This window comes from Pyrus communis, chromosome 13 (genome assembly GCF_041283825.1).
Source record: "Pyrus communis isolate YQ-2024b chromosome 13, ASM4128382v1, whole genome shotgun sequence".
Lineage (NCBI taxonomy): Eukaryota > Viridiplantae > Streptophyta > Magnoliopsida > Rosales > Rosaceae > Pyrus > Pyrus communis.
In genome coordinates this window covers 23942891-23958659 of record NC_142577.1, presented here as the reverse complement: position 1 = coordinate 23958659, position 15769 = coordinate 23942891, and the positions used below count along the sequence as shown (strand labels likewise).

The following is a 15769-nucleotide window of genomic DNA, read 5'->3' as shown; positions in this document are numbered from 1 at the left end:
ATTTGTCTGGCAGGAACTCAATAAGCTTTGCAATTGCAAACTAACAAAATTACAATGAATCATCAAATTTCACATATAATTAGATTTAAACACAAAAAGAAGATAGAAAACTTGATATCTCAATTACAATCACACAACTAGATCAAAGCAATACACTGAAAGTAGAAGTAAAGACAATATGAAAAACTTGGTTGAAACTAATATAAACCCCACTATATCAAAGCAGAATAATCTTGAACAAAATGACATCACAATTTTTGTGGTAATTTTTATATTTTTAGTTGTGCTAAATACTCACTGGGCTAGTTTCATTAAAAATAATTATTCTTGCACATTTTTTTTGTCTATTATATCTACACACTAAAGTATATATACATATTGCTACAAATCCTCCCTGGGCTACAGCCCACCGTAGCCTTTAGTGTGGCTACGCCATTGCGCTCGACGTTGATAAACAACAGATTTTTCTATACTTGGGATTCATGAAGTATTTGTTAAAGTATTTCTCCGGAAAACGAATTGTGTTTGTCGTGTTCCAATCGTTTTTGTATCATATTCATTATCATAACGGGTTGTGTGGTATCAAATTATTATTTTAATAGATTCTTAATAAGTGACCCGATAATAACTCGATTTGTTAATAGGTTATGTTGATTCATGTCGAGTTAATGGGTCATGCAAGAAATTGTCATATTTAATGTCTAGTCGTGTTCGTGTCGTTTTTCTGTCATACACGTTATCTTATCAGGTTCTTAATATGTGATTTGATAATGACATGATACGATAATGGTCCAACTTGTTAATATTATTGACTCAAGACCTATTAATTAGGTATTATTTCGTATCAGATTAACAAATCGTGCAAGAAATTACCTGAACCTAGACTACATTGATTCCTATCAAAAGGGACTGAATTCATGTCACATTCTCACACAACCATCAAGAACTTATTTCATCCATACCACCAAGCTTCATTCTCTCGGTCCACATTATTTATTTTTCTTAATAATTCTGCCCTCACTTTGATAATTGCATCTATCCATACGTTATTATCAAAAATAGAAGGTAAAAGATAGATTAGTATCTAGTTACAGTAGAAGATGAATCAGTAGCGAGTTATTTCTTTTAATCTCTACAAAAAGTAATCTTATCTCTACAGAATTATATTTCTTTTATGTCTTTACGGCGAGAACGCACTCATCTTCCCTAGTTTTACCTTAAACTTACACAATATTTGGAAGTTTGTATCTATTTTTTTTTAATTTAATTAATTATCTTTTTTTTTTTTTTTGTCAAACGATAGATTTTGATAGATTAACCGTCAATGGGGTTCAAACCCACGACGTTATTCAAAGACTCAACACCTTTCCACCAATATGGTAAAGGGTCACTTGCTTTAATTTAATTAGTTATCAATTCTAATCAAATTCTTAAGATAAATCAGGGATAATATCCATATAGATTGATTAATTCCAAAAGAGTCCCTATTTGTTTGCAATTGGATTATCTCTATATGGTTGTTTATGTGTTTGTTAGTCCACATCAACCTGACCAAGAAATGGGCAGTTCCATGGCATTAATTGGGTCAAAGACCATATTGGCCCAATTCGGTTTGGATTGGATGTACGTCTTCATTATTCCAAATGAGGTAAGAAGCTCGTACTTTTTCTTCACATGCATTTTGTGCACCCATTTCAAGAAATGATAAAAGTGATTGTTTTTACCTTCTTTTTTTTTTTGGCAGCCTTTGGCCTAATTGTGTGGATCTTTCTTTATATCTTGAATTACAGCTCTCTCGTTTCACTTAAACCTTTTACTTTATATGTTGTTGTTTAGTTGATTCTTTTTGGGCTTTTTACTAATTTTTAATTGAAGTAATCTTGTTTGATCAAAAAAATAAATAAAGAGAAATGCTAAAGAGACTCACTTAAAGTGGAACTCCTTATGAACTATTTGCCAACTACTTACATTTTTACGTCAATTCTCATGACAACAATATAAAATATTGTGTCAAAAACATGATGTGACAAAGAGTCCATGGTGCATTTTTCCTCACCACCATAAACTATAATGTATGCTCACCATACACCTAATCAATTGACACATGTCCGCTCATTTAACCTTGGTTAATTTCAAAATTGAAAAAGTAAGATTTAAAGTGAAAGTTAACTAGAGTTAGATGAAAAACATGTGTCATTTGATTAGGTGTATGGCAAACCTACACCATAGTTATGGTGGTAAGTAAAAATATTCCCGAACGTCCCACTTTTAAGAGAGTATGCTTTGCATTTTTTTTCATAAAAAATGTTTTCATTAATTCTCAGAAATAATCTCTGCACGTTTTTTTTTTCTTTTGTAAGCTTTTGTTTATTTTTGTTTTTTAGTTTTCATGTATTTATATATATATATATATATATATATATATATATATATATATATATTCAATTCAAACATCGATAATGTACAAAAATATGCATTTGAAAAAAGAAGTAAACTACGCATTGGCAGTTCCTTGTTAAGTTGAATTTCTTCTACTAGTAAAATTTGATGAGTTTTGTATTGATTTCGGGTATTAAATTATTCATGAACTCCCACATAGACATATTGATTGTCCAGTATGTTTCACGTGAAATTTGTGCAAGTAATGATTGTGAAAATAATTGGAGAATAAAGTAAACGAAAAAAGAAACAGATTAAAAAATCATGTTGAAAAAGTTGGAAAAAATATTGAGCAAGTGTTAGTGCTCCACTCGCCCAAACAACTTGGTTGCTTGATGATGCATGGCTAACCTAGCGGTGACGTTCTTTGCAAGCAGAGGCATTGGCAGCAAGAGAAGGTGCGGCTTGGATGGCGGCAAGGGTTTTCGAGATATTTTGATTGAAGGAGATTTGCTTTAAATTGTGGATCCTTTCATTAATTTGTCTGTCGTTAGACCTTCTTGTCGAGGATTGCATTTCTGTAAGCTTGCTTTGGCATGTGTATAACTTTTGTTATCAATGAATCAACTATCGTTTACTTAAATAAAAAAAATTAAAAAAAAAAAAAAAAAAAAAAAAAAAACCTAGCAGTTACATCTCACTTTTAATTGTGACCTTTGATTTTAAGATCTAGAATTTCTAAACGAGTCTGTCAAAACTCGGGAAGAGTATGTCAATTAATATTAGTTATGAAGATGGAAAATGTAAAGGAGTGGATATTCTTTTTTTTTTTTTTTTGTTGGTTGGAAAGCTTTTCAATTGACAGGATATATCCTATCATACAAATAGACTGAAAAATGTAAATAATTAAATACACATCATGTTTTAATCTTTAAGACGCGACCCGCCATTTAAAAAGAAAAAAATAAGTGCAATTTTAAAATTTACATCCCATTAAAATAGAACTCATATTTGTTCTTTTTAAATATAAGATAGAATAATTTGTTGGGAAATCAGGAGTCCCCCAAACCAACCATGCATGCATGCAAAATAAACGGTATGTGCTTATGGCATGGGGTTTTAGGGGAAGAGTTCAAAACATTTGTAAGTGTGGCACTTCATTGAGCACTTGGGGGCGCATGTTGACATTTGGGAGCAATGTTGTCAAGGTTTGTCAACATCCGCTAAGCTCTATGTACCGATATTTTTTGAGTAAGCACTTCATCAAACATTTTTCGATCATTATTTGGTTTCATATTAGACTGTTATAGCTAAGGTCCCTAGAGAACCTTACAAGTCACTTTCTAATCCTCTGTAAGGTTTCGAGACCCAACTAGTCTGTCCCTTATACTAGATAGGCCCTTTGGTAGTACGCTCTTTGTCGTTTATTTACATTTGAATACATACCTCGAATGTATAAATAAACACTCTTAACGTAAGTTTAATGCTACAAACGCCTTAGAACACAGTCAAACCTTGAACCCTAAACATAGACAAAACCCAGGAATATGGTCAGCATTGCCTCGTCAGCAAAGAAATGCTAATTAAATTTGCCGATTTGGGAATATTTTGGATTTGCATGACCACTGTAAAACGCAATTCCCTTGTCAGGCCAAAATAGAAAATACTAAATGAAGTTAAGTCAATTTGTTGTTTGAAAAGTTCAAATTGTCCTCACAAATAAAGATATCTTAGAAACACGTAAGATGAACACGACAAACGAAATATGAATTAGCATATTCTTTTAGAATATGAATAATTTAGAAATTTTGCGAATTTCACGTTTTTTCAATGAACACAATGAAATATCTCAAAACAAAATTAGTTGTCAATTGAGATTTGTCTGTTTTTTTTAGTTTTTGAACCTTCTTAAATACCGCCATCACTGTCCAAACGTGTCCCGAGCTTCTGTGTTCTCTAAAATCGAGTGTCAATTTTTCTTAGTGTCCTCATTTTTCTTGAATTCCCAAAGCTTGCATTTTTGCAAGTCTGCAAATTTGCAAGAAAAAATCAATGGCTCTCAAGGCCGTTCATGCCTCCGACGTTCCGAACCTCGACCAAGTCACAGAAAGTGCCGTCGCATTGGCTGTATATTCGCCGTGGTTGGCTCAAGGTGGGCGTTTCGATCAAATTACTTGGAATCCAAGAAACAAAAACAAAATGGAATTTGATTTTTAGAATTGGGTTTTTGTGAATAGGTGTGAAAGATGAAAATGGGGAAACGAAATGGGGATACAAATGGCCAAAGTTCGTCGTGATGGGACACAGAGGCAGCGGGATGAACATGTTGCAGTCTTCTGATGCAAAGCTTAAATCCATCAAAGAGAACTCCATTCTCTCCTTCAATGCCGCCACTCAGTTCCCGATCGATTTCGTCGAGTTCGACGTTCAGGTGAGCATCATCTTTGTGATTTTATAGGGACCAAGAAGAAAACATTTGATTGAAGTCACAATCTTTGTTAAGAAAAATAGAATCTTGTTGTGCAAAGTTTTATATTACATTCTGATTTGAGGGTACTAATTGTTCTGCTTCTTGTCTTTCTTTCTTTCTTTTCGTTTCCATTTCTTGGTTTTACAATTAGGGAAAATTGTAAGCAAAAGCTATTTTTGTAGGTGACCAAAGACGACTGTCCGGTCATTTTTCATGACAACTTTATTGGCGCCGAGGACAAGGTTAGTTCAGAATTGTTATCAAACGGACCCTTGAATTCCTTGGTTTTTATTTTCCTGCTGAATATTGATGTTAAATGTAATTTTGTTTCAGGGTGTTTTCAAGGAGGAAAGGGTTACAGACATTACTCTGTTAGAATTTCTCTCCTACGGACCCCAAAAAGAGGCCGGAAAGGTATCAAAAATGGTGATTTTATCCGATTCCAAATCATTAAAATGTATGTGGATGTTTTGTTAACAAGTCTATTTTTTTTCATTCGCTCAAATGTAGGTGGGGAGGCCTTTGGTCAGAAAAATACAAGACGGGAGAATTTTCGACTGGAAGGTAGAACAGGATGACTCCCTATGCACATTGCAGGAGGTGTTCGAGAAAGTTGAGCGTTCCAAGGGTTTTAACATTGAGTTGAAGTTCGATGATCAGATTGTCTACAAAGAAGAAAAGCTCGAACATGTTCTTCAAGTAATTTTGCAGGTAAGGATGCCTAATTTGTTTAGCATGTTCTATAGAACATTGTGATCAATGTTGTTTTAGGCACATAATATGTACTAAGAGTTTTTTAAACAGGTGGTAATTAAGTATGCCAAGGACAGGCCGATCCTGTTTTCGAGCTTTCAGCCTGATGCTGCATTGCTGATGAGAAAAATGCAGACGACATATCCTGTAAGATCACATTCTAAACCTTTTGTCGAAGCCGTGTTGAACAAATTTCAATGACTTGGTTTCTGATGCTGCAATGTATGCAAACCAGGTTTATTTCCTCACAAACGGAGGGTCTAAAATTTACACCGACATTCGAAGGAATTCGCTAGAAGAGGCCATGAAGTTGTGTTCGGGAGGTGGTTTGCAAGGAATTGTATCAGAAGTAAAAGCTATCTTGAGAAATCCAGGGGCAGTGACTAAGATTAAACAGGCCAAACTCTGCATTATAACCTATGGACAATTAAAGTAAGCTATCATTTTTGTTTCCTAAAAGCACTTTTGAGATCAGAAACACTTATCCGACTAATAATATGATCATATGGTTTGTGGACTTGCAGCAATGTGCCAGACGCTATTTACATGCAACTTCTAATGGGTGTTGAGGGAGTGATTGTTGACCTTGTTCGAGAGATCACAGAAGCGGTTTCCAACTCCCGAATTCTTGTCAAAGAAGCAGGAACTTGGAACTTTCTTTCGTAGTAGAGCTTATGCCAGAGTAGATACGACGTCGAGGGCCGATCAACGTGGCCAGAACCAGATGCAAAATGTTGTGTACCGAACCTTAGTTTCCTTTTTTTTTAGTAGTATCCAAATGGTTTCTCAAATGGAAGATGAATTTGGAGTTGAAAATATTATGAACAATGATTTTAAGGAATATATTGTCTTCAATCGTCAATATAGTATTTTGTGTACAGAAACAAGATCAACACTTTTTGCGGCTTGGTTCACACCAAAACGAATAAAATAAAAAGAAAACTAACTAAAAGGGTTTGAAAACTTTAATTTTTAATCAAAAACCACATTAGAAGTATTTACTTAATGGTTCGTCCAAAGCCCATTTTTATATCAGCCCAAACAAAATAACATGATGATTTGTCAATTTTACCCCTAATGAATTTGGTTAACCTAACTTAACTATTCTGTTAGATTAGTTAGTTTGGAGTTAGCCGAACAAGCCAATTGAATTTTAATTTTTGCAGAACAATTTCTAAGAGTTCTTCAATTTTTTCTGAATTTGGTTGAGTGGTTTGAGTAATGCTTGCTAACGAATGTTGAGAGCGCATCGTGATCACCGTTGTTCTTTGTCACTGTTAGGACTATTTTTCCGAAATAAACCTTTGTTCCAAAACAGATTCGCAGTGGTTGCATATTTTGAGATTCTATCGAATTGTTGTCATTGGTGTTGTTCGTTGTGCTTGAATATTTTCACTAGAGTGATCGTCTTTCACATTTGGTTAGATTTTCGTTTGGAGGTAATCGACATTGTTTTTGTAGTTTTGAATTCGATTTTGAATTCGATTTTTCTTTTTGAATTCGAATTTGATTTTAAATTCGTTTTTGCATGTAATATGCTTAACTTTTTATTTGACTTATATATTGTTGTTGATTTGTTTTCATATTAGCAGATTGATTCCGGTTTGTGAAATTTTCAGTTAGGAGTTTCTTATTTCGAATAATCTCAGGTAAGTTTTGATTTGTTTTGTTTATATTGCATGTTGTTCATTTTGATTTTGTTTTCATTTTTCAGAAATTTATTATGAATTAATTTGTGTTCATCACATTTGATGTTGTTAACATTTTTTAGAAATAGTGTTTTTTTTATTTTTTATTTTTTTATGAAATAATGGATATTTCAGTTTACTTTTTGTTTTTGTGATTGTTGTGTTTTATAAATAGTGTTATTTTTGTTCACTTTATATGTATATTGTTTAACTAATAGGTGTTCATCACATTTGATGTTTTTAACATTTTTCAGAAATAGTGTTCTTTTTTTACGAAACAGTGGATATTTCAATCTACTTTTTGTTTTTGTGATTGTTGTGTTGTATAAATAGTGTTATTTTTGTTCCCTTTATATGCATATTGTTTAACTAATAGGTATTGATTTGTTTTACAAAAATTGGAATTTAGACTTGCAACAGATTAATAAACGGTTGTTGTTGTTTTTACATTTTGTTGTTGTTTATTGTTATGTGCATAAAAGATTGTGTATTGATTTGAATTGTTTTGTTTTTTTGTTTTTATTCAATAGTTATGGAGAATTGTAAACTAGCTCGATTTACTTATGGTGGTTTATGCGTTGTTAGTTATATTTCATCAACTTCTACCTTCAATCAGATTTGCATTGATCTGTGTTCTAGGTTTAAGGGTTTGAGAGTTGGTTGGTTTGAGTTGCGATATGGTTTGAATGAAGATCCTAATTGTGTGTTAGATTGTGATGCCGATGTTCTAAACATGTTGATGATTTTTTATGTTGTTGAGAAATCCATTGTAGAAATATTAGTTATGGATAAATGTGATGGTTCCATGGTTCAGTTACCTACGGAAAACACATCTTCTTCTTATTGTACATCAGACTCTATAATTGTTGCTAGTGAAAATGATCATTTAGGGAAGTATGGTTCTCATGGTGTGTATAATTATATGTCATGTGAATGGAATAGTTACATAGAATCTGAGGGGCAAGTCTTTAGGGGAGGCTGTGTTGATTTCCAAGATAAGTTGAAGAAGTTTTCTATTGAATGTGGTTTTGATTTGAAGTATTTGAAGAATGATAAAAATCGCATTAATGCGGAGTGTTCTAGGAAGGAATCTGATGGTTGTCTTTAACGTGTGTATGCATCCAAGTGTGATATATTCGAAATTTGCATAATCTGCATACATGCAAGGGTATGATTCAAAAGAAGAAAAACAAAGTTGTTGGACGACAGTTTGTTGTTTTTCTCATCAAGGATAAGGTTCAGTCAAATCCTCTTATTAAACCGAATGAAATCATTTCAAACTTAAAACAATTTTATGGATTAGATATTGATTATTCTACTGCATACTTTGGCAAACATATGACAGTTTTTGAGTTAAATGGTGATGATGTTGATGCTTACAAGTTCTTGCCGTGATATGTTAAATCTGCTCATTCAAGCAATCCTGAATCTATTTTTGAGCTTGAAGTTGTACCGGAGAGCAATAGATTTCTTCATTTGTTTATTACTTATGATGCATGGATAAAATGTTTCATATTTTGTCACCCGATGTTATTCATTGATGATATCAAGAGCAAATACAAGAGAACACTTCAATTTTGTTGTGCAAAAAAGGACAACGATAGTGAGTTAATAATTTCAAACTTTTATATTGGATATTATTTGTTTCTGTTTTCTTACTGTGCAAAGAAAATATATCCGTAACTAGTTGAAGAACTGTTTAAGAAATAGTTCAATCAGTCTCATAAATAGGTGATACTTGACTGTATTTGTTTCTTTTTGTTGTGCATTGGTTTTGATTTTATGTTCAAATAAAGGAAAAATGTTGCAGAAGTAGTTCAAACATATTTTAATAAATAGTTCAATTACAGTTTCAGAAGTAGTTGACATTTGACAATGCATTTTCACTTATGTTGTGCAAAGATTTTTGAGATTGCTTATGCTATTGTTGATTTAGAAACAATAGCAAATTGGAGAGGGTTATTGGCAATATTATCTGGTATATTGAGGTCTCAAGGGATGGTGATCACATTTATGTTGGATAGATATGATGATATTTTGAAGAGCATTCGAGAATTCTTTCCTAAGTGTCCACATTCATTTTATATTGTTCATTTGAAACAGAATGTGAGTACTTTATTTCCAAATGCTGCTGGTGAATGACTAAAGAAGAAAATGATGAATTTGTTGGCAAATTATGCGTACGCATGTACTCCATTTGATTTTGATGATTGCATGACGGAATTCAAGGATAATGGGTAAGGGCATGTGAAGAAATTTTTGTGTGATTTGCCAAAAGAGAACAATGCTATTGCCCATTTTCCTGGTAAAAGATGAGGATCGATGAGCAATGCACTTTCAGAATCTTTTAACGCCATGATGTCGAATAGTCGTTGTATGCCACTTATGGATCTTCTTAAAGACATTAGAGTTCGATTGATGGGTAATATGGCTGAGAAGAGAATATTTGGTCAGAATATTCATACGATTTTGTGTCCAAAGAAAGAAAATGAGATGAAGTTGATGTTGAAGGAGGGCATGCATTGGAGGATTAGTCGTTCTGATGCAGATGTTTTTGAAGTTAGGACGGAGTGGAATCGGTTTTTTGTTTGTCTGGATGATAGGACATGTTCTTGTGTGCAATGGCAGTATAATTGTTTTCCATGTTCTCATGCTTTGCAGGTGTTGCAACATGATAATCATGATGTTTTTTATTACGTTGATGATTACTGGAAAACAAGCTTTTATAAAAAAAGATATCAATTTGTCATGCATCCATTTTCAGATTTGGAAAAGCCGAATGTTGATGCTATCATAAATGGTGAGGCCTCCAATTACAAAGATTCCATTTGGAAGACCAAAGAAAACTAGGATTAAATTTACTGGGGAAATCAGTGGGAGTGAGAAGACTGTCACCTGTAGCAGGTGTGGATGCTTGGGACATAACAAGGTTTCATGTAAAGTTGTTATACAAGTGAATTATTTATCAAAGTGAACTAGAAAACCATACTTTTTTTTACTAGAAAACTGAACTATTTATTGATCTATATCTGAATAGACCACAACTAGAAAACCACACTGATTCTGGATAACATGGCCAATTTATCAATCAAAATAACTCAAAGTACTCACAAAACTTAACTTAAAATACTGAAGTATTGATGGATTTACATCGGAATAGGGCACGCTATTTAGGAAAATGAACTAAAACACCTTATTGATTATGGATCCATACTGTTTATCAAACAGAAACAAAAAAACTACACTATTTATCAAACTATACTGTTTGTTGAATGTACAAATTATTAACAGAGAATCACACCAGTTTGTGTAATAGCATATATATGTTTATACTTGTTTGTGAATGCATCTCAGATTTTACTATTTCCGTACATTTCAATTCTATTTTACAAACGAAGCAAATTGTAAACTATTTCGTAAATATTGTTTATTAAACTTAAAATTGTGAATTATTTCGTAAACACTGTTTATTAAAAACTAAAATCCCACCGTAATAGAATGTTGATTATATTTAAGTTATTTAAGCAAAGCAACCAACATATGAGGGCAAGAACATACTATTTAAAGGTTATAAGAAAACGAGCAGTTATCAAAGTGAAGTAAAAATATACCATTTTGCATAAACATTGCTCATTCAATGAATTCGAAACATGCAAACTTACATATTACTGTAAAATCACCAAGAATATCAGAAATTTTGTGGTATGTAGCTCTATTTCTTCTTTGTTGCTTTTATTTCCCTTTTTTTTTTTGTCTGTTTTCGTTTAGATGCAAATCAGAATACTCTGAACTATAAACATAATTCATTTTTTAGAATCTCAAACAAGCAAATGTACACATTTAGTAAATTAAAGTAAGAAATCATCAAGAATATCAGAATTTATAGGTTTATACGTGTGTTTGTCCGATTTCGACTCGGCAAATATACAGTTCAAATGTTTTCAATTTTTCATCTTCAAATGGAGTTTTTGGGTTGAGAAATTCCAGATTTGATGTGTAGATTATTGTTTGAAAACTTGAATCGAACTTGAAAATGCCTTGAGATTTTGACGTTTCGAGCAATGGAGGTTTCGATTTTTTGGTACGGTGCGAAGGGGTTGGTGAACATTAATGGCGTTGGAGGAATGATGAATTTTAGTAACTGCAACTTTGGCTAACAGGCCTGGGTTAGGCTCCGTTAGGGGCAATTTTGGAATATTAATTGTTATGCGGTTTGGGGTTTGGGGTTTTTGTTGAGCTCGTGTGTTTTAGTTTTTGTAGGGCCTGAGATAAAAGTGTTGTGTCCTTATGATTAAAACATTTTTATTAAATCATAGTTTAGGGTGGTTTTTCCATTAAATAAAAGTTAGCTCAAGCCATTTTCGTTAAAACTCCCTAAAATAAATAAACAACTATGAGAATACTATTTAATGTAGAAAGTAGTCAACTAGATCGAGACACACAGCTTCAACAAGTCTGTCAACCAGATACTATTGGGAGAGGTCCATGTTGCTTATTTGCCTGACTACCTATCCCAAAAAAGTAATTTAGGGTGAACCATACAAGAAATTGTTTGGAAGTGCTTTTTTAAAGAAGAAGAAGAGGGTACCGAGAAGGTTTTTGTTTCTTCGTATATAGGGTTTAGTTGAAATCATTTGGAAGTGTTTTTAAAATAGCTAAAAGTTTTTTTTTTTTAAATGTTTTTGGATTTCAAAAGCGTTTGAAGTGCTTCATGCAAGAAGCACTAGTTATATGCTAAAAGCATTTTAAAAGCACTTCCAATCATTTTAGAAGCATTTCCAAACGAGTTCTAAATGTAGGATGATTCTTTTGAAATGTAAATAACAATATGTTCTATTTGGTCTACTGATTAACTATGTATTCAGACCAAAATGACATAATCAAGGCTCATTTCAAGTTTTTAGTTTTTAGTTTCATTCATTCAAAAAACTAAAAACGAAATTGTTATGAAATGTCTCATTTACCAATATGCCTCAAAGTTTTAGCCTCTTTGTTCCTTCAAATATTACAGTTGAAACCTACTTATCCTAGAAGCCCCAAAAGATCAGAACAAAGTTAAAAGTGACGATGTAATTTGCTCCTAAACAAGAATATAAATACCTTGTAAATTTCATGGAATGAGGTCAAAAAAAAAAATGCGACTTTACAATGAAGGTGATATACACACATATCATCAAAGAGGGCCAATTTGCCCACATGCCCAAAGATACCCATCTTTTTGTTAGCATTTGATGGGCCTTTTGGGTAGGAGAGGAAGTTTCTCTCAAGCGTGCACTGTAAAGCATTGATTCGAAAGTAGGCACTTAAAAGTACTTCTACAAAAGCAAGAAAAGTATGGTTATTGTACGTTATTTTATAAAAAAAATAAAAAAATAAATAAAAATAACTAATGAAAAGAGTTTGAAAATTTTGAGTCTTAACAATAAGAATAAAATAAAGAGTAAAATGAATAATACCAAGATCGAATTTTTAGTGTAAAAATATGGTTTTTCGTTAAAGTGAATAATACCAAGAGCTTTTCGTTAAAGTTTCCTATTTTATATGTACAAGCATCAAAAGCAAGTAGACAAGTCAGTGCAACAATGTAATATGTCTAATTAGGGTGAGGAAGACTCACAGATGCATTTTAGCTTTATTCACGCCACCACTGTATGATTCACCAATGTCATGATTCGAACCCAAAATGTATTATGTGAAATACAAGCCTGTATTATGTGAATAATACCCAAAATGTAATATGTCTAATTAGGTAATCACGACTCTGAAATAGCAGGTGAGGGATTATCATTGCTATATCATTATCATCTAATCATGATCATCTCAAAAACTTCGTTCAACTTTTCTATAATTTTATCGTATTCGTATACTATGTAATCATTAGTATATATTTTAGTATTACTAGTCTACTAGTTTATCTACCGTATAAATCAATTGGTGATATTCACAAGTAAGCTAAAAATCAACCCAACAAAAGCAAAATAGAACTTGTACTTTGTGACCTGCGGTGGATTTGCATGCAGCCCACGTATACTCTATGGTTGAAACGAAACCCCATGCATGTTTACAAGGCTTCGGTTTTCAAACTTCAACGTCACGAGCACGATGTGAAAGAAGTTGAAGTTCCGTCTTAAATTTTCAATAGCTCAATTTTTCACACTGCTTATTTTTCTGTTTGTCTTTCTCTTCGTGTGATTTTAGTCACACATAAAATCTAAGATCGGCTCATGATTATCCTATTAAGTTATATTTATGTGTTCAAGACATCAATTCGACTGACGGCTACTTGTATACAAAGAATGCATGTTGTTGGTAAGGTCGTGTTTGCCTATAAGTGAAGAAAGACAGCTATTAATTCTATCAGGTAGTGTTCTTTTTCCATTAATTTGATGCTTACATCTATGTCTTTGCAGACATTAATCTGATAGCTTGCTTCAGGCTGGTTGACAAAATATATTTTAGCTTGACAATGAAGAAAACGAGCTGAATCGATCGCTGTGTACGCAATGCATGTGTAACAGGTAATAACCTCTGGAAGGTATCTACATCACCAGCATAAACAATAGCTTGGTCAACTTTGAATCAATGGCAATTTTTTAATTTCTTTGTCCCTAACTGATGAGTCTATATTATACCATATATTTTAAGAAAAACTAATGAAAAAGGATTTGAAAACTTTAAATTTTAACGATAAGGACAAAATAAATGGTAAAGTGAATAGTACCAAGATTGACTTTTTAGTGTAAAAATGTGGTTTTTCGTTAAAGTGAACAATACCGAGAGCTTTTCGTTAAAGTTCCCTATATTTTACCATATTCTTAGTTATAGTTTATTGGTTATTTTGGTATAATTTTGATACTTTGTTATACATTTTCAATGTAAGACATTCAACTTCCTCTGGAGCAAAACCTGATCAAACGGATGAATTTTGGAATGATTCTAATTGAAGGATGTTCGTGCCCCTTTAAAGATGATTGTATCAAAGTTTCAGATTTTTCTACCAAGCCATTTGACTGTGGTGATGAAATAAAGACCCAGCGCACAGCTTTCCCAGATTGACGTTTATGGACGTTTTGGGTATTTTGGAGGTCAAGATGTCATATTTTGAGGAAGATTCCTTCTGAAGATTTGTAGGGGACGTCTCAAGCTTTCAAAAGAGACATTTTTGGATCAAATCGGAGTTGATTTGGTTGGTAAAAACTAATTTTCTGAGAAGTCTGAATTTTAATTCAAATAGGAAACCTTTTATTTCCTAGTTATCTTATGAATGGATGCATGCTTGCTTTGAATTATTAATCACTGCGATTAAACTATCTAATTGTCTTAGTGATTCGCGACCATTAGGGTTTTTAGACAAGTAATTTGATGCAATTTATGTTGGAACATCACCCTAAAATTGAAGAGGGCTTCTAGTGATTAGTAATTGTAAGTTCACTTAAGGCGAACATCACGCTCTTAAGGGTTGCATGGTTTTTCAAAGAGTTTTCACAAAGCTAAATAAGTCTTGCATGTTTATATTTGATCTGAACATCACAGACGGGTTGCACGTTAGATATACGTTTTCGCTTGAACATCACGAGGAAAATATGTATTAGAAAAACCTAACTTTCAACGCATGTATGTAGAAATTCATAAGTAATTGGTAAAATTGCATAGGATTGTTAAGGGGACGGCAGAACTGTAAGATCCTACATCACCCAGGGGAGTGATCCTTATATGTATATTCCCATCCCTACCTAGCACGAGGTCTTTTGGGAACTCACTGGCTTCGGGTTCCATCGGAACTCCGAAGTTAAGCGAGTAGCGTGCAAGAGCACTCCCAGGATGGGTGACCCACTGGGAAGTTCTCGTGTGAGTTCCCAGAAACAAAACCGTGAGGGCGTGGTCGGGGCCCAAAGCGGACAATATCGTGCTACAGTGGTGGAGCGGGCCCGGGAAGTGGTCCCCCCCGGGTTGGGATGTGACAGGAACCCTAGGCCTTTACAAATTGATTTTCTTTAAATTGAACTCTAGTTAATTTCTTTAATTGTTTTATTTTAAAATTCGTTTTTATTATATTAAATTCTAAAATCAACATTTTCCAAACTTTGTTTTAAATAATTAATTAAGAGTTGGTTTTAAACACAAATTATTCATTCAATCACTGTGGAAAACGACCTTACTTGAGCCGTTATACTACGACAACCTTGTTCTCTTGCAAGTATTTTTAAGTGTTTTTATCTGTACCTTTACAGGTGGTAAAAATTCTATCACTAACCCTTAATTTGTTCTAGATATTCCACTCCCAGTGGATATTTTTTGTTTACTTGCTGGTGTGTCACACACACACACACACACACACACACACACACTCAAACATGGCTACAAGTAAATGCATGTGTGTGTGTGTGTATATACATACATACATACATGTATTTACTTGTAGCCATGTTTGAGTGTGTGTGTGTGTGTGTGTGTGTGTGTGTGTGTGTGTGTGTGCACG

General features: G+C 33.1%; 1 protein-coding gene and 2 pseudogenes across 1 annotated transcript; all 3 read left to right on the top strand.

The window, feature by feature from the left end:
* The first annotated feature begins 4128 nt into the window (after positions 1–4128).
* Positions 4129–6443, top strand: LOC137738453 (glycerophosphodiester phosphodiesterase GDPD2-like). Its single transcript, XM_068478084.2, has 8 exons — positions 4129–4531; positions 4617–4810; positions 5032–5091; positions 5183–5263; positions 5360–5560; positions 5654–5749; positions 5838–6034; positions 6127–6443. The coding sequence occupies exons 1-8, from the start codon at positions 4432–4434 to the stop codon at positions 6266–6268; spliced, it is 1071 nt and encodes a 356-aa protein (XP_068334185.2). The 5' UTR covers positions 4129–4431; the 3' UTR covers positions 6269–6443.
* Positions 6444–7822: 1379 nt separating this feature from the next.
* Positions 7823–8973, top strand: LOC148691979 (uncharacterized; annotated as a pseudogene).
* A 192-nt stretch (positions 8974–9165) lies between these two features.
* LOC148691978 (uncharacterized) lies at positions 9166–10273 on the top strand (annotated as a pseudogene).
* The last annotated feature ends 5496 nt before the right edge of the window (positions 10274–15769 follow it).